Source organism: Calidris pugnax, unplaced genomic scaffold (genome assembly GCF_001431845.1).
Source record: "Calidris pugnax isolate Ruff unplaced genomic scaffold, ASM143184v1 scaffold1, whole genome shotgun sequence".
NCBI classification, from domain to species: Eukaryota; Metazoa; Chordata; class Aves; order Charadriiformes; family Scolopacidae; genus Calidris; species Calidris pugnax.
Window position 1 is genome coordinate 10630121 of NW_015090800.1, and position 19720 is coordinate 10649840.

Consider the following 19720-nt stretch of genomic DNA (forward strand, 5'->3'; position numbering starts at 1 on the left):
TTTTTTTTTTTTTTTTTTTGCTTAAAGTCCCATGGGATCAGTTACTGGTAGGGGTTTGCTTGTGCCCACTGATTAAGTCCTTGCATCACTGGTCTTGAATCTTGTTGCAGTTGTTCCTGAAGAACTTGGCAGCAGCAGCAAACTGGCAGAGCTGTTATTGACCCAGAATAGCAATAGTATTGTTAATACAATAAGCAAGGTTTCCTGTGAACTGCTGTGCTGTTCTGTGGAGCTGATGAGCTGGTTAACACCTTTTACTTATTCTGCACAGATCTGGGGCTGGAAGGGAATTAATGCAGTTGTGAAGCACGGAGAACCAAAATAGCAGTGATTCAGTTAGAGTAGAGCCAAATCTTCTTAAAATTAAACTCCATTGTGTTAGAGACTTTACTTTTTTGATACCTATATTATTAACTTCTCTGATAAAAGCAGGAAATGTAATACAGTGATATTGGAGAGGTCTTGCACATTAAATCTAAGCTATTATCTTGGGGTTGTATGAGAAGAAACCACTCTTCATCTGGTGTGTTACAGGAATCAGATGTTGCAGAATTTCTGTTTCTGAAGGTTACCATACAATTCACAAACCTAGTTTTTTGGGTAGTTTTGATTTCCTTAACTTTCAAATAGGCTGTATGGAGTAGGTGGGAAGGCTGAAGTACATATATGAGTATTTCTAGTTTCATAAGTAAAAAATGATACTGGACAGCCATGGACAAGAGTGTTCATTTGCAAGCTGCTGCTGCTGATGTTGTAATCCTGAAGGTATTGTTGGTAATGGCGTTCAGTAATTTTGAGTGTAACAGGTTGATAGTCTTCTTTCATGTAAGTGCTTCAGGGTCAGCTTTCAGTTGGCCTTTCTTATTGGACTGGATCAGATGCTTGAAACAGGATTGAGGTTTGCAGGCAGGACAATACAGAAAAAAGCTGAGGAAACCATAAACTATGGACAAACCATTTCCTGAACTGCAGTCAAAGCTTGACTGCTCATGTGCAGGTTGTTCAAGGTAGTGTAGTGTGACAGCTTGACTGTGCCACGCTGCAGAGACAGTAGATGTTAACCCTGATAATAGAAGTACACACAGGGGTAGCCAGAGTATCCCCAGAGAGGCTGGTTAATGGTACCTGGCACTGCATTGAGGCAGGAAAATTTGCTGTAGTACTCACGAACCTGAGATGATACAGTTGAACAGCTCTGTGTGGACTAACCAGTGTGACAGATGGTGGCTTATGGACCCTGGTACTACAGTTGGGTTTTTCTGCTTATTCTTTTTTTCTTTCTATATGTGCAGTTACCTTATAAGAGTTTTCCCCCGATTCTTCCATTTAGTTGTGATAATTTAAAGTTTACTTTCTTCCATTCTTTTAAAGCATAGTACGTTTAGAAGGTTAAGTGCTAATGAAGTTTCATGTTGCAGAAATGCTCATTTTTGTTACTTCAGAGACTGCCACTGTTTGTATGCCAGGAGTATCACCAAAGGGTCTTTATATACTTCCACGACCTGTACTGTGGTCGAGCTCTCTCCCCCTCTTTTCCTCCCCACTTTCCCATTTCCCATACTTGACGTCTAAAAACCTATTTGACAGTACTGATGTCTCAAGCAGTGCGTATGTAAATATTTACTGGTATGAAAGTCAACAGCAGGAGGGGGGGAATTGCTACATCCTACCATTCAGGGAACCTTCAAATTCTCTCTCAGAGCGCGCAGTCGATGAGAACAGGAAGGGTTTGCAGTCTGTACTTGACTTGATGTGTTTTTGGTCTCGGTTCCTGTTTTGTTGCAGATGTCATTCATATAGCTGTGGAAGGCTTTATCAGCTCTTGAGGAAACCTTCCCCTGCACACACACTCGCACCACTCAAGGCTGGAGCTGCAGTGGAGGAAAATGGAGCCTGTAGATCTCCTGGCATTTGTCTCCACAGAAATGAATAGTACAACAGTCACCCTGGCTTTGCTGGTGGTCTTCCTGGTCCTGCTGTATTGGTAAGTGGAGTTGCATATGCACGAAGCCTGCTGAAGCTCCCCCAACATCTATAGAGCCTTTTATTCGTAAGGTGAAACTGGAAGATAATTGGCTAGAAGGGACATGAAGGGGGAGTTGGTTTGGATGTAGAGGTTGAAATAAATATTCACAAAACTCATGATCCTTTTTAGGAGAAAATACTGCAAGGGAAGAATTCTCTAAGTCCTTTACCAACAAACTACTAACAAAAATTGTCTTCCAAATCAAGAATTTATTGTTGTTGGTTTCTTATTAATTTCTGTAGGCAGCAGGAACATAAGTGCTGGTGAGAAAGAAACAGAGTACTTGTTGCAGGGTCTTGTTGTGCCTCTTCTCTGTATTATGCTGCACACTTGCCCCTTGCCAGGTTTCTTAGCTTAAGTGTGCAGACACTTTCACTGCGGCTTGAATTTCCTCTCCTGTTCTTTCCACACTGAGTAGTGGATACAAATCAGAATAACAGCAGCCCTACTGGTAAGCACAGTAGGCATTGCAGTGAGCTGTGCTGAAATTAAAAAAACCTCACCCTGTCCAGATAATTTATTTCAGAAATTAAATTAGCTGAACTGGGAGTGCTTTTCTGTTTTTACTCAAATACCTCTTCAAATCCTGCTTTCCAGTCAACCAATGTTTTTTCTGTGTGTTCAAGAAAATGTTTCAGGGACAGCAGTAGAAAGAGAACCGCTGACAAAACCCCAAATCTAATCTAGAAGAGAATGGTGATTTCATGAGTTTAGCACAATTATTTTAACAGTGTAAATGATGGATCATTTCTGCACGTTTCTTCATTCTTTGACCCTGTTGAGCTTTGTTCAACTTCCTTGTGTGTCGAGGGAGGATCTAGAGAGACTTAAAAAGACCTTTTTTTTTTCAGTCAAGGCCATATTTGATGTGCATTGCCATATCAAATAGGTGGGTGAGCCTACTTTCTTAATAAGGTCTGCACAAATCATCACAAGGTCCAAGTCCTACTTCCTTTGAACTTTTTTGAGGAAAAAGAAATGCCAAACTAGATCTTTCGGTAAAACCATGCTGTTTAGCTGCTGACCTTTGGATATTTGTAAGCTTAAGGGGATGAGAGGGAGGGCAGAGGAACATCCACAGTTTAGAAATGCAGCAGATCCGCTCATGAGATCTGGTCACCTGTGAGACTGCTGACAGAGACTGATGCTTCCATGTAGTGCATGTCAAGATGTGCTGAGGTCTCCAAGGACACAGAACTGCTCCATGTAAACCCTTTAGGGTACTTTGTAGGGTACTTTCTGGTACAAGCTTCTCCAGGGCCTCATCATCTGGTTCAATTTAAGGAAGGTTATTCCTTCCCTTGAAGTAAACCTGGCGGTTTAGTGCAGAATTTGGTCTTGTCATAAAAAAAACCTAGCTCTAATTGCAGATGAGTCAAAGTTAAATGAGGCTTCTGGGTGTGAACAGTCAGCTGCTGAATTGAGTGCCTACCATGTATATTTCAAAAAGTCCAGTTTGGGAGTGAGGTGGGAAATTGCCTTATGGTAGAGATGCACCATTCAGTGTTTCTCCTTTCCAGTCTGAAGGTGAGTTATGTGAAGGCATGAAGTAAAGGAAGTTGGATCTTTATATGGGAAAGTGTTTTATACTCTTACCTGCCAATGGTTATTACTAAACAATATTGCTGATCTACAGATACAGGTTGATTTTCAAGTAGCTTATTAAATACAGGTGTCTATAGGTCACTCTTTCAATGAGAAGCTGGTGTTTCTGAAACTTGCAATGAAATATGCTGGGCAACACAGGTAGGTTTGCCTGCTGGCTAAGCTATTCAGATCCATTTATTTCTGTAAAATGCAGTGACTGAACCTGTAAGGTTAAGAAGCACATCTGCAAGTGGGGTGGTTTTTGTTCAAACCTGTCAACCTATTCATTTGAGAGTCCGTTTTTTATAAAGTTTTTGATACCGCATGTCTATTTAAGCGAGTAAAAACCAGTGCGTGCTCATAGCTTGCTTCATTCATGGCTGAAACCTCGGGTTCAAGGAATAATTTAAAGAGTATAGAAAGGGTTGCTAATAGAAATGCAGGTCCCTAATGCTAGAGAATGTTTTTATTACAATCATGTTGCATGCACAATTGTCTGGCTCTTCTAGGAGTCAGAAAACACAAGTGTTATGTATGGCAAGAGTAATAATAAAGTAATAACTCTTCAAGTTCCTTTGTCATTTTCATTCTAAGCCTTATTCGCATTTTTAATAACTTCTCAATTTTTCTTTTTCTAGTATTTCTGCCAGCGTTGTGTCTTTTCAGAAGGGCAGTTTTAGGGGAAGGGAGGAATGAATATTTGCTGTTGTAAATTTTGTTATGGTAGGAGCTTTTGATTGATCAGGGTCATATTGTGTCAACTGTTGTGTGAGTACAAAGAATAGGCAGTTTTGTCCACTTTGTTGGCTGTAAAAGACTTACAGGCTAAACAGAGGGCAGTTGCAGGTAAAGAAGAGAGTCAATAGATCTAGCGCACACTGGAATAGTAACATGATGAGGGCAACTGTTGTGTTATTGAACTATTTCCTTAGCGTGATTTTTGTGGATGGGGTTACTACATGGTTTAAATGACAGCCTTGAGCTGCTGCCTGTCAGCTCAGCCTCACTTGCTGTTAGTGTGTGTATTGTAAGGCCAGCTGTGATTTATCTCAGTTCAGCTGGCAGGTGGTATCTTGCTCAGTTGTGATAAGACCAATCTCTTCACATTTTTGGATAAGGTGAGGTCATAAGAAGCAGGGAGAGAAGGAAGGGTTGATTGGGAAAGAGAGGAGAGCCTATAGCTGCATAAAAACAAACTTCTAGAGAAGATATAGGTTTTAGGAGGAAACTTTGATGGTTTGGTAATTTTTTTTAGACTGTTATTTATGGTACAATGAAAGATCATCACTAGCTGTTCATAACAAATGCTCTAATAGCACACCTCTGACTTCTCATGTGTTGTCATCAGTGTAATATGAAGGTGGTGCTTGTAGTTCGTGTCAATTTTAAGTCAATGGAAAATTCAGCGCCTATAATGTCTCAACGTTTATCTTCCGCATGACCTTAAGTCAGCTATAAGGAGACGCTTTTTAAGGTAGTTGGTTTAATGTTGGTAGTAGAAAGAACAGAGAGGCTTTTGTGTACATAGTCTCTTTAGATTTGAAATGAACAAGCCTGAGGTTGCGTTTTTGGTAATCTGTTACTAATGTTAATGTTCATTGCAGGAAGGGCTGGACTAGATAACCTTTAAAGGTCCCTTCCAACCCAAACTATTCTATGATTCAGTGTGCTCAAGGCTGCTTTTGGTCCCCATTCCTGAAGGGTTAAGCCATCTGCTACCCTCGCCATCCTTTCTACTTGCTCTCAGTAGCTTAAAATCTCTTCTTGCGACCTCTTATCATGGATTCTTCAATGGCCCTTGCTACCTCATTACTGTTGTGATAGACGATGAAATTACTGCTTTACTGACCACAAAAAGGCATGATATGGCTAAATATGTGAAGGTCAGTAATACCAGTGGCACAGCATTGAGTACTCTTAAAAAAAATCTCTTGTCCATGTGCCTTCCACCCCCTGTGATTCCTACTAGCCAAATGATTATCAGAGCAGTTTCTTTGAAGAGCACTTTCTTTCACAGTTGCAAGTACTGCTGTCTCTATTCACTTCATCTCTGTGAATCTCAGGGTTTTCCTTCAGGCATGAAATAAAAACAAACACTTAAGGGAGGAATGAGGTCAACATTTACAAATCCCAGTGATATTCTCTATTGAAAAATACAGTAGTATATCTATGCAACATATTGTTCATTTTCATTTCAAACATACGCTGAGTTGGGTATCCCATGCTTGGCTTTAGCTGCAAACATTGCTTTGTGTCTTTCTTTTTGCTGTCTGGGAAGATGTTTGATAAAATGAAAGCAGGAGTTTATCTTGCTTTAAAGTTTAATGTACCATAAGCTTAGCATTATGAAGAAGCTGTCACATCATTCAGATACCTGTGTTCAAACTGGATTATCAACTCCTTGTCTAAACAAACCTGGGTTTTTTTAGAAACATGGAGGTTGGATGGGAGGTGTTTGTTTATGTTTGTAAGATATGCATCTAATTGCATGCTTTCAAACATAGAAAAACATACACTAGCGTGTTCTTGTCTGTTTCTGAAAAGCTAAATCATTCAGGAAGATGCAATTTTTACACTGAAGTAATATTAATGATCATTTGCGTTACAGAAATGTATAATGAGATTGAGAGATCTGGACACTGTCCACCCATTGTGTAACAACTCAATCCTGATCCAAAGCATTTGCAGTCTCTGATCAAAAAGAATGAAATTTAAACTTAATATTATTTTCCTCTGGCCTTAAGGGTAGACATTTTCATACAATTAGATGCAGGATATACTTAGACATGGGAGATGACGTGTTAGAATTCATCAGTTGGTATCATACCTGTAGTAGACCACATCAGAAGTTAACCTCAGGACAGGTTGTATTTTGATATAGGTGACTACAATACTATTGCTTGTGTGGCATGACTGTACATCTGTGGTTTTGGAAAGCGCTCTGAAAGAGAAAGCTTAAAGAAATTTGTCTCTGAATAAAACTTTATTCTGATTTTGCAGAACCTTGCTATTCGGGCTTGAGTTAGGCAAAACTGAGATCAAATAGATCTGGGGTTCTGTTGTTGGTTTTTTTTTTTTTTTTTTTTTTGAACTGATTATCTCTAGAAAGTGGAGAGGAAGAAGGGAATGATAGAAAAGAGAAAAAAGAGATTCAACTTTCAGAAGTTTACTGTTTTACACATCACCGTAAACAGCAAGAGCTGTCAGAGAGGAGCAAGAGCACGGCTGCTCCCCAAGGGTAGAGGAGCTGGGAGCAGCCACTACACCTCAGAGCAGTCCCTTGGGGTGTATTCTTGCATGTTGGCTTCTGATAATTTTTTTTTTTTTTTTTTTTTTTCAGCTAGATGCTACCTAAAACTAGGTCTTGCAGCATTTTTTGCTCCTCAAAAAATTAGTATTTACAAAAGATACTCAATTGCTGGAGCTCTTATGGCTTGAGTGCAGGTATGGAGTGAACAGGTTACTCCCTAATGCATCTAAATGATGTTTCCAGCCAGATCCAGTATCAGGCAGTACAAAACTTGGATCCTTTCTGAAAGGAGCACCAACTGTGGGTGGGTAGGCAGGCCCAAACTTTTCTAGTTGTCACTGCTGCCATGAAAGGCACATGGCTGAAAAGAGCACTATAGGTGGAAACAGGCCTGGGTATGGAGCATCAGCATAGATCCATAAAGGTGTACAGCTCTGCTCTCACGTCAGGCTCATTGAGCTGAGAGGTTCAGAGAGACATCCTAATCCTAGAATGTCAAAGCATGCTTGTTTTCACTGCTGGCAGAAGGCACAGCTCCACACATGGTGAGAGCTGGACTCTGCCTGCTGAAGGCTCCTCCATCTTCCACGTCCCTCCCACAGTGGTGGCGGACCTCAGAGCTGTGCTCTAAGGTTACAGTCCCTAAAGAGTCTTCCCTTATTACAACCTTGTAACTTCTCAGTTTGCAGTTAACCCCAGCTGTTGTTTTCCTGATATGGCTATTATGTCAGTGGAAGTCATTCTGCTTTCCTCTCCTTCATTCAAATGGCTTGTGAAAGCTAGAAGGATCTGACTCAACAGGAAACATCAGCAAACTGCTGTTGATGACAGAAAAAACTAACATATTCGGAATTGTCTTTGTCACGCAGCTTTACAACAAGCAAATCTGGAATTCCCACTAATGTGTCAAACATAATTTGATCCCACAGCTGTGCAATATATAACCTCCTCTTTGAGCTAAATCAAGCATCTCTAGGTGAGCCTGAGAAGGAGTAGAGTAAGCTACTGAATTAAAATTTGGAAAAGTGCCAGGCCACAAATGACTAAATACTTTCTTTCTCTGAAAATAAGGTAGATTTGATCATTCCGGAATGAAGTTCACTCAGTGCCCTGATTATGCTGCTTTTAGGTAAAACAAAATTCTCGTATTCTTTTGGGAGAGGTAGAACAGTTTTCCATCATAACTTTTGCAGCTTCAGAGTTAAATTCTCTAGGTTGTCCTCAGAGGCTGTTATAACACATTGGTTATCTGCTAAAGGTAGCTCAGCATTTACTGCTGTGCAGCTTGCACTTCACTGCAAAGCTCACATGCCTCTTACGTTTATGTTTGGTGTTTGTAGGTTTTTTTTAAATTTAGAGATTACATGGCCAGTCATGTTTATTTGAAGACCTTCAAGTGCTTCCTGGACTGGTGTGGTTTTTATTTTTTTTTCTTTTTTGAATGTTCATTTTACCATAACAACTCTTGTGTAAAGGAGTGAATCTTCAGCTATTCGTTCCTCACTGTCTTCCTTTTTCCCTAAGCCTTTTCATGCCTCTCCCCATAAAAATCCCTCAAGCACAATTTGGTTTTAGTGCACGGAGATCACAGTGTTAATAGTATGTTAAGGTAGACCTACAGGGATACGTTAGCTTCCTTTCGTGAAACAAGCATATTGACCTATCTTCTGGCATCGTCTCCAGATCTAGTGTCCAATAGAGCATGCTGTGAAGCTGGTTAATGCTCACAAATGCTGCTAGGCCAACAGGAGCTGAACACAGCCCTTGAGCAAACCCATTTCTCCTTTCCTGCAGAGCTTGGAATGGACTGGGTTGCACACGCAGGAGAGTCTGGCAAGAGGGGAAATTACTCTGGTTTCTACATCAGGCAGCTTCTGCCTGGGAATCCTCTCTGGAGCTTCATTTAGCTCTTCTGGGCTGGCGTTTTGGTTTTAACTGCTGATCTGCTGTTTGCCTTGGGGCAGGTGGCTTTTTTTATCTTGGGGATATTCAGGCACCTCACAGACTAATTTTGGGAGCTCTGAATTAGCTTTTAGGAGCCCTTGCCTCCATCTACTGACTGTATGAGGAACCTGGGGAACTTAACACACTGCTCTTGGTGCTTTAAATGGGATTGAAATGAGATAATGAAAGAAGGCAATGTAAACAACCTCCCTAAAGAGAAGGCTCTGCCTCAGTGAGTAGTGGGGCACTCCATCCTATTGCACATCCTATTGCCTGTTGCTGTGTCTGTGCATTTAATAGCCTTTAATTTAATAGCATTTAATAGAGGGACCTCGCAGGGCTGCTGCAATTCCTCCAAACAGTGCCATGAACTCTGTTCTCCTCTGAACCCCAGGGGAACATATTGGCAGTTCCTGCAGCCGCCTTGCACTGGGGTGACTAGTTTTGCGTACTCATGTGCTCCAAGGGGCATGGAGTTGTCACTCCACATCTTTCAGATAGTGGACCAAGTGTCCTGCCAGCCTGGCTGTGCTTCTTCTTAAATGAAAAGGTAAATCAATGGGCAGTTTTGACAGATTAGACTTCCTCAGAGCGCTGAAAAGTAAATCTGTGTTCTCCCTCCTCCCATCTCCTTCAGCACTGCTCCCATCATTAGAATAAAGTTGCCTGTATTCTTCTTTGTTCCATTTTGTCTTTGTATCAGGCTTGGTCAATAATGGTGTTCAGTGTGTTTTGTCCTTATTGCTGGCTCACCAGTAATTAATGCCTTTGATTGCCATCCCTTGTTCTTCTGTAGGGAAGTTTTACACAGCATTTAATGGAGCTGTCTGGAAACTATTTAAAAATAAAATATTGACAGATTATTGAGATATTGTCTTTTATCAGTTCTCCTTGACATACCCGAAACCTCTAAATGGATTTTTCGCTCTGTTATCTCCCTAGGTTTGTTTTTGGTTTCTTTTCCCCATTGAAAACAAAGTTTACTGTTCCATGAGCTCAGTGTGTGCTAACTGCTGAGAAACAGCCAGCAGAAAGAGCTCGAAGTATTTTCTGGTTTGGGTCTGGAAATGCATTTTTTTTTTTTTTTCTCTTCACTTTCACAGGAATAGTGGAGGAGCTTGAGAAAATGATGTTCAATGTCTATCTCTTTATTCCCTCTCTTTATGTGCCATTGCTTATACTAGCAACAATTTCTTTTAAGTTCTGCCTGTTTATTTTACGTGTATTTTCTATGGCTGGAGAGACTGTGCAGGTCAACAGGGATACAAGAGTTTTAATGCCAGGGTCGTCTAGCATGTGGTAGATTCTTCATATCCATTCCTCTGATAGTTTCTTCCCTGGCCAGTTGCTTCTTCCATGGTTCTTCAGAACTGGTGGCGTTATCGGGGGAGCTAGGAAGCGACAAACAAGTGAAAGGGCAAAACCTGTTATATTGGTTTGTTTCTTGGGTAGGAAAAGAAGCAGGATGCCCAGCAATGGCTAGAGAAGGGCTGGGAAGAATGAGTGGGAAGAGAAGGATATGATTCCATGAGTTGGAAGTGGGTTGTTCCAGACTGAGGTCAAGTATGTTTGGGAAAGCTGAGGCTGAAGGAAAGGAGCATGGGGCAGTGGCTGCATGCTTGTGTTGACAAAGTGAAGTCTACTGCCTTGGAAAGAATAGTTCCTTTCAGCTAGTAGAAACCTTGTGATGCTTGGGAGTTGAGAGGTACGGGAAGTATGAAAAGGCAGTGGACTCTAGAGGAGATGGGTAATTGGTAACTGTATGATCACAAGCTCCCGCTGAAGGAATGTTCTTGGATGAGAACTACTGGTGGAGTTTTGAACCTGTAACCCTAAGTATTCTTTTAACTAATTCAGTAGCAATAAATCTGATATAATCTGTGCATGCATGTTTGTGGTTTCTCATCCTACAAGCTCCAAAGAGCTTTTATGTAAACACCCTCTCAATAGAGCTATAACAAGATGAAGAGGTCATAGAGGCACGTGGTTTGAAATGTGGGAAAGACATGAAATATAGCCACCCTGGGAGAGGAAGGAGCAACTAAAGGATCTTCAATGTGTTGCATTCTAGCATAAGGGACAGAAAGTGATGGTGGTAAAGAATGCAAGGGCCTCCTTCCAACTCTTAAAATATCAATGTGATCTGTTTGCTCTCTGAAGACTTCAACAAACCTCAATTTTAAGATTTTCTGAAATACTCATGTGTTGAGATGCAGCAATCTCTCCAAGAGAGACCTCAATATAGGCTTAATGGCAGGAAAACTGAGAAGCTGTACGTTTATTTCAGTGAGCAAAACCCTAGTGTTCTGGATTTTTTCATGTCACTGAAAGTTGTAATGTATTCACTCAGCATGGGACTCTGGGTTGCCCAAATATTTCCTTGGTGGCCAGTCAGGTCAGAATTCTGGCCCAGTGAGAGCAGTTTTAAGAAGAGCAAGCACCCCTTGGTGGTTCCAGAAAGACTTCAGATCCATTCTGTAGCTAGTGAAGTGGGGCTCTTCTGGAGTGATGTTCAGCAGCCTTTGCTTCTAGATATGTATCTGGCTTGCTCTCATCTCCTCTTAAAAGCTAAGAATAGGTGGTGCAAAGATAAAGGATCCTCAGTTTTGTGATAACTATTCCTAGCTATGGCAATAAACCTTGAGCCTTTTGGATCTCAGAAGAATAGTATTTTAAACTTTGTTTGTCTACCAGGAAGTTTTAGACTTCAGGCCATTTCTTACAGTTTGGGCACCATCCTTAGTAGGGGTGTTTTTAAACTTTAAAAGGTTTAAATTATTAGCACTAGTTATTTAGCAGTTTCACAATTTATTTTCTTTCACAAGATATGACTTAATACAAATGGAAGCGCTATCAACTTAAGTGGAAAGCCATTTGTCTGGTGTTCTCCTAGGTGACAGAGCCCTGTTGTTAAATGAAAGAGACCATCAGAATTTGGGTGTCAGGCATGGAGGAGTGAGGAACCTCCTCAGAACAAGGTTGCAGAGAGAGCTCAGAGTATCAACTGTGGGCACAAGATGCTGGAAGGGCTGTAAGAATTTCTGCCTTCACAGGCCATGAATCTTGTAAGGACGGGTGTATTTACAGTGTAAGGATGTTCATCCTGCCAAGACTCAGGCTGGGATTTGAGACTTGGGATTTGAGTAGTTTGTCCCTACCAGCCTCCTCAGCTTTAGTAGAGGCAAGCTATTAAGAAGCATGGTAAGAAGACCTTCATTTCCATGATAGATGGTGGCTCAGTTCCTCTTTTAGCCATTGACTGTATCACTGATGGACATTTTTCTATTTAATTTTTGACACTGCTAGGGATTCTATGCACTGAAATCTTTTCTTTCTCCATCCCTCCCTTTTTATTTATGTTCCTGAGTGAGAGCATAGCCAAGCAGTGAGCTCAGTGCCATGGAAGCATTTTATATTTTGAGCAGAGATAAAAATCTCATTCCTTCTATAAACAAAACAAATCAACAGATGATGCCCAGGAGAACCATATCTCTATAGCCATTTTCCTCCAGCTGCTTTCTATTCTGTGCAGCTTGCAATGCACCATATGAAATACGTGTGTGCCTTTCTGTGTGTGCAAAACACAGGTTTCCTCCAGACAGTGGCAGCTCCATCATAAAAAAAACCAACAAAAAACAACACAACCAAAAAAAAATCCTCACATTTTTTCTTTTACAATGCTGTAATGATAAGTTTACTAATAGGCTTGAGATGTTTGGTTTATTTAATAGCTTATAGCTTAGCAATGCACCAGGGTATGCTGGAGGAGCTCTGCAGTTACAGTTGCTGTGTCTTCACTCTGAATGGGTTGGGGCTATTGTTGTGGGAGGATGAGGGGTAGAAGTAGCGAGTTTGAGTGCATCAGAAACATGGGGGCAGGAGGGTACAGCCCAAACACGTGTTTGGAATGTGTGTCCCTATGTCAGTGAGGAGTTCCCCTCACAGCTTTGTGGCCCAGCACAAGCCTGTTACAGGAACAAGCCTGGTGGAAGGTAGTAAGAAAAGGTCCCTCTAGCCTCTTGGAAGCCCTTGGTTGACGGCACCTCTTGATTTCCTGATTTTGTTTGGCTGTGGTGAACAGTTGAGAGGCTCAGGTGAATGGCCATGTAAGGAGATCATGCATGGGAAAGATCAGAGGGTGCTGGATGAGAAGCTGGTAGATAAGTGGGCGGTGAGGTCTCACGTGGTTGGGTATAGTTGCAGGTCAGCCCCTGGCAGAGATGCAGCTGCAGGTGTCTCTTATCTCAGCAGCATCTTGCTGCCCCAAGATGTACTTCTGTACAGGAGGAGGGTGACTAAGCCAGATGTTCCCAAACTGGGGCTCAGGGGGGTAGTATTTATCATTGCAGGGGCAGGGAAAGCTGATAAAAGTTTGAGAATTACTAGGTTAATGGACTGTCTTTTTTCCATAAGTAGTTGGTAGCCTCTGAGACATGGAAGAACTTGGAGCTAGCAGAGGGGCAGGAGGGCAGTAAAATTTGGCAACATTTCTTCTGGTCATTTTGATAAAGTGTGGTTTAGAACTGAAGGAAAATACTGTGGTCTCTCATCCAAAAAGCTCCCGAGAGCTTTTGTGTAAATACCCTGTATGCGTACATGTATGTGTAAATATATGTATACATTTATATTTATATCTATAAATATGTAGCAAGTGACTTGGAACAAACAGCTTCTAAGAAAATAGCAGAACATAACTGATCTGATCCTTGGATAGATTGCACTTGGTGCCCAAAGCAACCCCCTTATCCCATCTCTAGCCAAATGACTTCTGGCAGCTAAGGAAATAACCTTGGGTAAAACCAATAGAACTTTTATAACAGGGACGTTAGCTATTGACCCTGAATATATTTTATGACACCGCCTTGGTTTTGCCTTGTATATCTTCATTCTGTGGTTGATATGTTGTTTGGCGTTTTTGAAAAACTGCAGTCTCCACACAGCACTCCAGTATCTGTCATTGCGGCACTCGGGCTGCGGGTTCACACTTATCATCCCTGGATCATTCACTAAGGCAGATCTGATCTGGACCAGGGTGGGCACATAAGACAATTCTGACTTAATTAATTGGAGTGCAACACAAGTTATTTATACTATTTCTGCTATGATGCTGCTCGAGAAGATAGGCTGTACCTGATCTGGTTCAAAATACACTTTTCATATTAACAAATATGAGTTTACAGAGCTTATTTCTATGAGATCAATGCTTTGGGTGGTGTAGCTGGGATGGGTTTGAGCAAAGGCTTCTTTCCCTAAACCTGGATTTACTGTATCATTAAAACAGGGTCTCAAACTCTCTTGAGAACTTGGTTCCATTTACTTTGTGCAATTGCAGTGGTGAAGTTAGGGAGTAGCAACAAAAGGTCAGCAGAAATTTCACTGACTGCCAAGTGAACATGAATCAATTTTTTAAAACTTGTATTTGGGAATGTGTTTCCCAAGGTGATTTGCTTATGCCTGAGCATTTAGGCTTGTAACAACTATGGAGTTTGAACTCAGAGCTTTTAGGAAACAAAAGGTAAGCCTTGCAACAGAGCTGACTTTTTTTTTTTTTTTTCCAAAGAAGCAACATATTTTAGGTGCTCAGTTCTTTTGAAAATTTTTCTTTAAATTGAGGTGGTTAAGAGTCAGAATTCTTGGTGGTGGCAATGGCTGGTTGTTTTTCTAGGTGACACTATTTTGTGCCAAGTTATAGAACTGACTGTAAAATTTAAAAATGTTTTGGTAAAGTTTATGTGGACAACTTGTCTTATTTTCCAAGAAATTCTGAACTCTTAAATAACTGCTCTAAGCTGATTTACTAGAGTAAGCCCTTTAAATTCATGGCCTGAATTTGGCTTTATTGCTTAGAACAGTGATAAAAGTGTTGGGGTTTTTTTCGTACCTGAGAACAGTTAGAAATAATTCTCTCACCTTTCAACTTTCACATAGACCTTTTTTTGACTGAAAAATGCTGTTAAACATAATATTGATAGAGTAAAAGAGCAACCCACACAGAAACCCAGGCTGCACCATAAATCCTTCTCTTAAGTTGTTCATACTGGTTAGGTAAATAAAAAAATAGATGCTGTTTGCAGAATTGTGATGATATAAGGGAAATTGCTCTTACGTGATACAAATTGTGTGTATGTATGTGTGCCCAGCTATCCGTCCATCCACACACCCACCTACCCAACTTTTCAGTGTTCTGGGTAGCTCTGTGGCAGGCAGACATTCCACAGAACCACTACCTGGGGTGGAAAATGTCCTTTCTCAAGGTTTCAGGGAGGATCATTACAGTGACTGTTTTGTCTTTTCCTTGCTTGGCAAAGACCCTTTGACTGAAAAATATATTGCTCAGTTCAGGAGGAATTACTGTATGTAGTCAGACACTTTTAGATGAATGAGGTGGTTTTGGTTCCTGTTCCAAATAGTTTGTGGAGGTATAGTGCATTAGGGGATGTTTCAGCCCTGATGACTGTTGATCCCCAAGGATGCAGCTGATCCATCTATGTTTTTTTTTTATTTGTAAATTGCATTGCAACTGTAAATAGCTGGTGGTCAAAATCATTATCAATGTGTTAATTTAAAGATCAGTCAGCATTTTAAAAGGCTGGACAGTTTCAAGAGCTTTCCCTGAGCAAGTTGGAGGCTTTGCCTTGTGGGCTGTGAGCAAATTGTTACAAAACACAAGAGAGTTGGTAGGAGTTTGTGGAATCATAATTAATTGACAATGGTTTTTCAAAAACCACATTTTCCATTTTAAAATAAACTGTTAAAATAATTTAGAACAGTGTTATGATAGTCCCTTGACACACATGGGTAGCTTTGGGTTAAACATATAAATAAAGCCGAAAGGACTATATTTAGTTCCAGACCGATCCAAGGACAACTGAAAAACTGAAGGTCAAATAACAAAACGAAGAAAAGAAAATTATAGCCCTCCTTGTTCTGTTCTGCAGCATGCTGCTTGGCAGCCGTGAAGGTTCAATACTGGGGAATTTGTCACATACAACTATTTATGATTTGTACTTTAAGTAAAGCAAGTAAGCATGAAGTGTGTGTACTTATTGACAATAGCACATCACTGAGTCTTGTCACACTGAATCTAGACAGCAGCTCCTGAGTATTATAGAATTTCTAGGGCCTGGATATTAAAAGATCTATGAAAGACCAATTAATCAACGGCTTTCCCCATACTCTGTCTTGACCTGTGGGCTCTAGGACTTTCTGCCTGGAACTGAGCTAAAGTGTAACCAGGTGCTAAATAGCAGATTAAGACCATAGCTTGATTTTTTTTTTTATTTTTTTATTTTTTGTATAAGCTATTAAAACTGCTGAGCGAGAGGAACTTCAGAACTTCAAGTCACTATGGACTTGGGAGAACTAGGAGTCTGTGTTCGAGCAGAATTTTGTTTAAATAGCCCAAGAACAGAGCTCAGTGCTTCCATTTGCAGAGACATGGCAATGAACTTCAACCCATGTAAGTCGACCCTCTGGTAATGGTGGGTTTTTTTCCTCCCTAATGGAGGGATGGATCCAGGCAGGATCTGAGGTAGGTGCTAGGCTGTATTCTCTTCACCTAGGAAAAGCATTTCACTTGGGTGGCTGCAGGTAACACAGGCTCTGTTAGAGCCACAGGACCAGATCTCAGTGGGTCATGCCTATTTGTTTAGCTGAGGGTCTGTATAAGGATGGGGAAACTCTGAATGCTCAGGCTGACAATAAATTGATGGAGATCGTCAGTAACGTGATTTGTGCAATCAGGTGTATGTGATATTTCACTTGACCTAATCTTGCCAAGCCTGATCATGCCTGCCTGTCCTCTGCACAGCTCCCCAGCATGCCCAAAGCACTTGCCTGCTGGGCAACCAGGTCACAGTTCCTGGGGCCAGATCCCTTCCCTGGGGTATCCACTGGCCCCTTTGCTCCAGCCAGTTGATACATTCTGACTGCCATGCTTTTATTAGGGGATTTTGGTGATTCATGGTGTAATTAATACCTTTCAGAGGCTTTATTCCCTTGTAACTAGTTTCACAATAGCCTTCCTCTTCCTGAACTGTTTATGAAACCTTATTCAGTTGGAACTGCAGGGTAGTATCTCATAGAATAGTGGAGTTTTCAAAATGAATAATATACCTTTCATCAAATATGTGCATTGTAAGGACAATGTCTATTCAGACAAAACATTGGCTACCAGTGACTATGAAATGCATCCTTAGCAGTCCTCAAGAATGAATGGGAATACATGTAGTGCAACTTGGCTAGCAACTTGTCTGAAAACGGATGCGTTCAACTCTGAAATGACAACATTCAGAGAAACTGGCTTCTTTTTCTTAGATGGAAACCATGTCTGTATTTTTGCAATTTCACTTTAAGTCTAGGACTTGCATGTCAGAAAGAATGGGAAACTTATGATTTCCTTTCAATTATCAACTGGCTATCATTTATATTTCCTATGTGCAAATCTTGCTCTCTTTTAAATTTTTTTTTGAGGTAGTCCATGCTGTGTCTAAAAGGGAAAACAAATCAAATTAGAGATCCAGTAATTAGGGCTATCCCTTCAGCAAGGAGTTTAATTTCTTTGAAGAAGTGAAGAACAAATTGGGATTCTCCTTAGCCAGAGTCCCAGCCGATGCATGGTCTGGTTGTTTCTTCAGCTCCTGAATTTATGATAGGTTTAATTTGGACTGTGTTTCAGCATCAGGTGTAAACTCAGTTATGGTTTAGGAGATTGCTTGGACTGAAATGTGAAATTTGGCCTTAAATGGTTGTGTAAAACACAAACTCTTGCAAATGTGTGTCTTAACACGCAGATTTCTAACAAATCATTGATCGCCCACTTATTTTTTTTCCTTTCAATATTACAAGAAACACTGACATGAACGGCATATCTGTTCATTTGTTTAGCTCTGCTGTTTATTTACAGCTTAATTTTCTTTACCTCCGACTTTTAAGGTCATTACTCACACTAATTCTAAGTTCATAAACTTAGCTACAGAAACACATGATATTTTATTTATTTATTTTTTCTAGCCACTGGATAGTCATGATTTGGGTCAGGAATCCCTGGGCAGAACAGGGAGTTCAGCAGTGCCACAGGTGAAAGTTGGTATAGCTCTGGCTTTGCTTTGGTGCATGAAGCATGACACTTAACATATGTATGCACAAGAGGACGAAGAGGAGATAAAGTCCTGAAACTTTCATTTCCCGTATTCTTGACAACCAAAAAGGAATTAAAATGGGACTTCCACCCCTCATGACTTATGGTGTGCCACCACAGCATATTTTGGAGTTTTTTTTGAAGGGCCATTAACCTTACTATCTAAAAGCAAGCAAGCAACCAGCGTTCTTTGAACTGCCAAATGCATGTTAAATGGGTGCTTTTAAATTAGTTTTCATCTATGAATAACATTTTGTTGTTCATGTTTAGTCCGTAAGGGTGCTCAGATGCCCCAGTTAAAGTCAGAGCCAGCCTCATCAAGAGAAATAATCTTTACACAATGTGCTATCTAACTATGCATGCCTTTGTGATGAGAGGAATATACCTTTCCTAACAAAACCAAGTAAGAAATATCTTAAGAGCATAGAAGGCTTGATTATGATCTTTATTACCTTGCTGTAAAGCAAGAGCAGCACTGCTGAACTCTGTGGAGTTGCTCTAAATTGAAGTGTGAGCTCTGAAATACAGAGCAGAATAAATTCACTTTATATACTTTAACTCGGAGGAGACAGGTCTCTGTGGCAGTCCCAGCAGGATTACCAGCATTCAGTCAATTCCAGGGCTTGTATATCCCAGCATTGTAGGTAGGCTTGGGAAGCTTATTTTGCAGTAGAAATGTCACTGCTCTTCCACAGAATGCTCCGATAACAGCCAAACCTCCTAAATAATCGTCATCCCTACTGTTCAGTGTGTGAATGCTGGGAACAGAAGTGTTGGGGGAATCTTTCTCAGTTTTGGCAGAAAACGTGTCTCTCGGAGAATGGGAGACTTTCCACTGGCGCAAGTCCTTACTTTTAGAGACCTGTCTCTTTGCTGAGACAACCATCTGGCCATCTCTGAGGGATGGGTTTCTTCTGGGGGTGGGTGTTATCTTTCCAGGTGGCTGGGAAAGCCTCTTACACTTGCATGCCATTGCCATGGGCAGAATCCACAACTGCAAGATTTTGAATGCTTAAATTTATTATTTGAACTCAAAAATATTGTGCAATTATTTTTTTGGAGGGGAGGAACCTTAACCCTGAGGACTTTCACTTTTGTTATTTAAGCCATAAACAAGTCTTTACTTGCTAACAGGTTTTGGGATTTGCTTGAGATTGCTTCAGTTCTACCTAGCAACTACAAGCCTAGAAATAAGTTTTAGTTGGAGCCCTTTATCCATGCCCAAACTCCACTTCCTTATGCAAGCAGGCAGCTTTAATACTGATGCTTTCAGAAAAATCCAAATAATGAGGGATTCATGATAAAGCTGTGAGATTTTGTTGCCAGGTTCATTCTTGCAGAGCAGAACTAATAAAACTTTAAGGAAGAAGCCTTAGCCAAGTTTTTAAAAGTAGGCTATTTTTATTGTGAAAATCAAAATTGAAAAAAAAAAAAAAACAACCCCAAAGCTTGGAGATTGAAACTCAAGTTAATTTAATTCATGTGGCCAGTGTAGGCTTTTTGGTGAGCTGGAACCAGACAAACAGGTGTCAGGTGCATAGAAAACAAAGCTGTATCAGTATGTTGGCTATGAACTGAGCCCTGCTTCCTCCTCCTTGCTTGCATGATATTATGATGAAAGTTGGCAAAAGGAAATATGATCGCATGTGATTAAATGTTGACAGCTGAGGAACTTGGCTTTCTGTTTACAGAGGTAAAAATGACAAAAAAAAGGTTGGGGAGTAAAGCTTCCTCTGTGTCTTTACACAGTCCTGGAAAATACAAGCTGAAAAAA

The 19720-nt window shown here is 40.7% G+C and overlaps 1 protein-coding gene across 2 annotated transcripts in view; it reads left to right on the plus strand.

Moving 5' to 3' along the window:
- Positions 1-1807: 1807 nt before the first annotated feature.
- Positions 1808-19720, plus strand: part of TBXAS1 (thromboxane A synthase 1) — a 244297-nt gene continuing 226384 nt past the window's right edge. For both annotated transcript variants that reach the window (XM_014937534.1, XM_014937533.1), the window contains exon 1: positions 1808-1984. In XM_014937534.1, the coding sequence (XP_014793020.1) occupies positions 1887-1984 (98 nt within the window). In that variant the 5' untranslated portion in view covers positions 1808-1886. The remainder of the gene's footprint in view (positions 1985-19720) is intronic.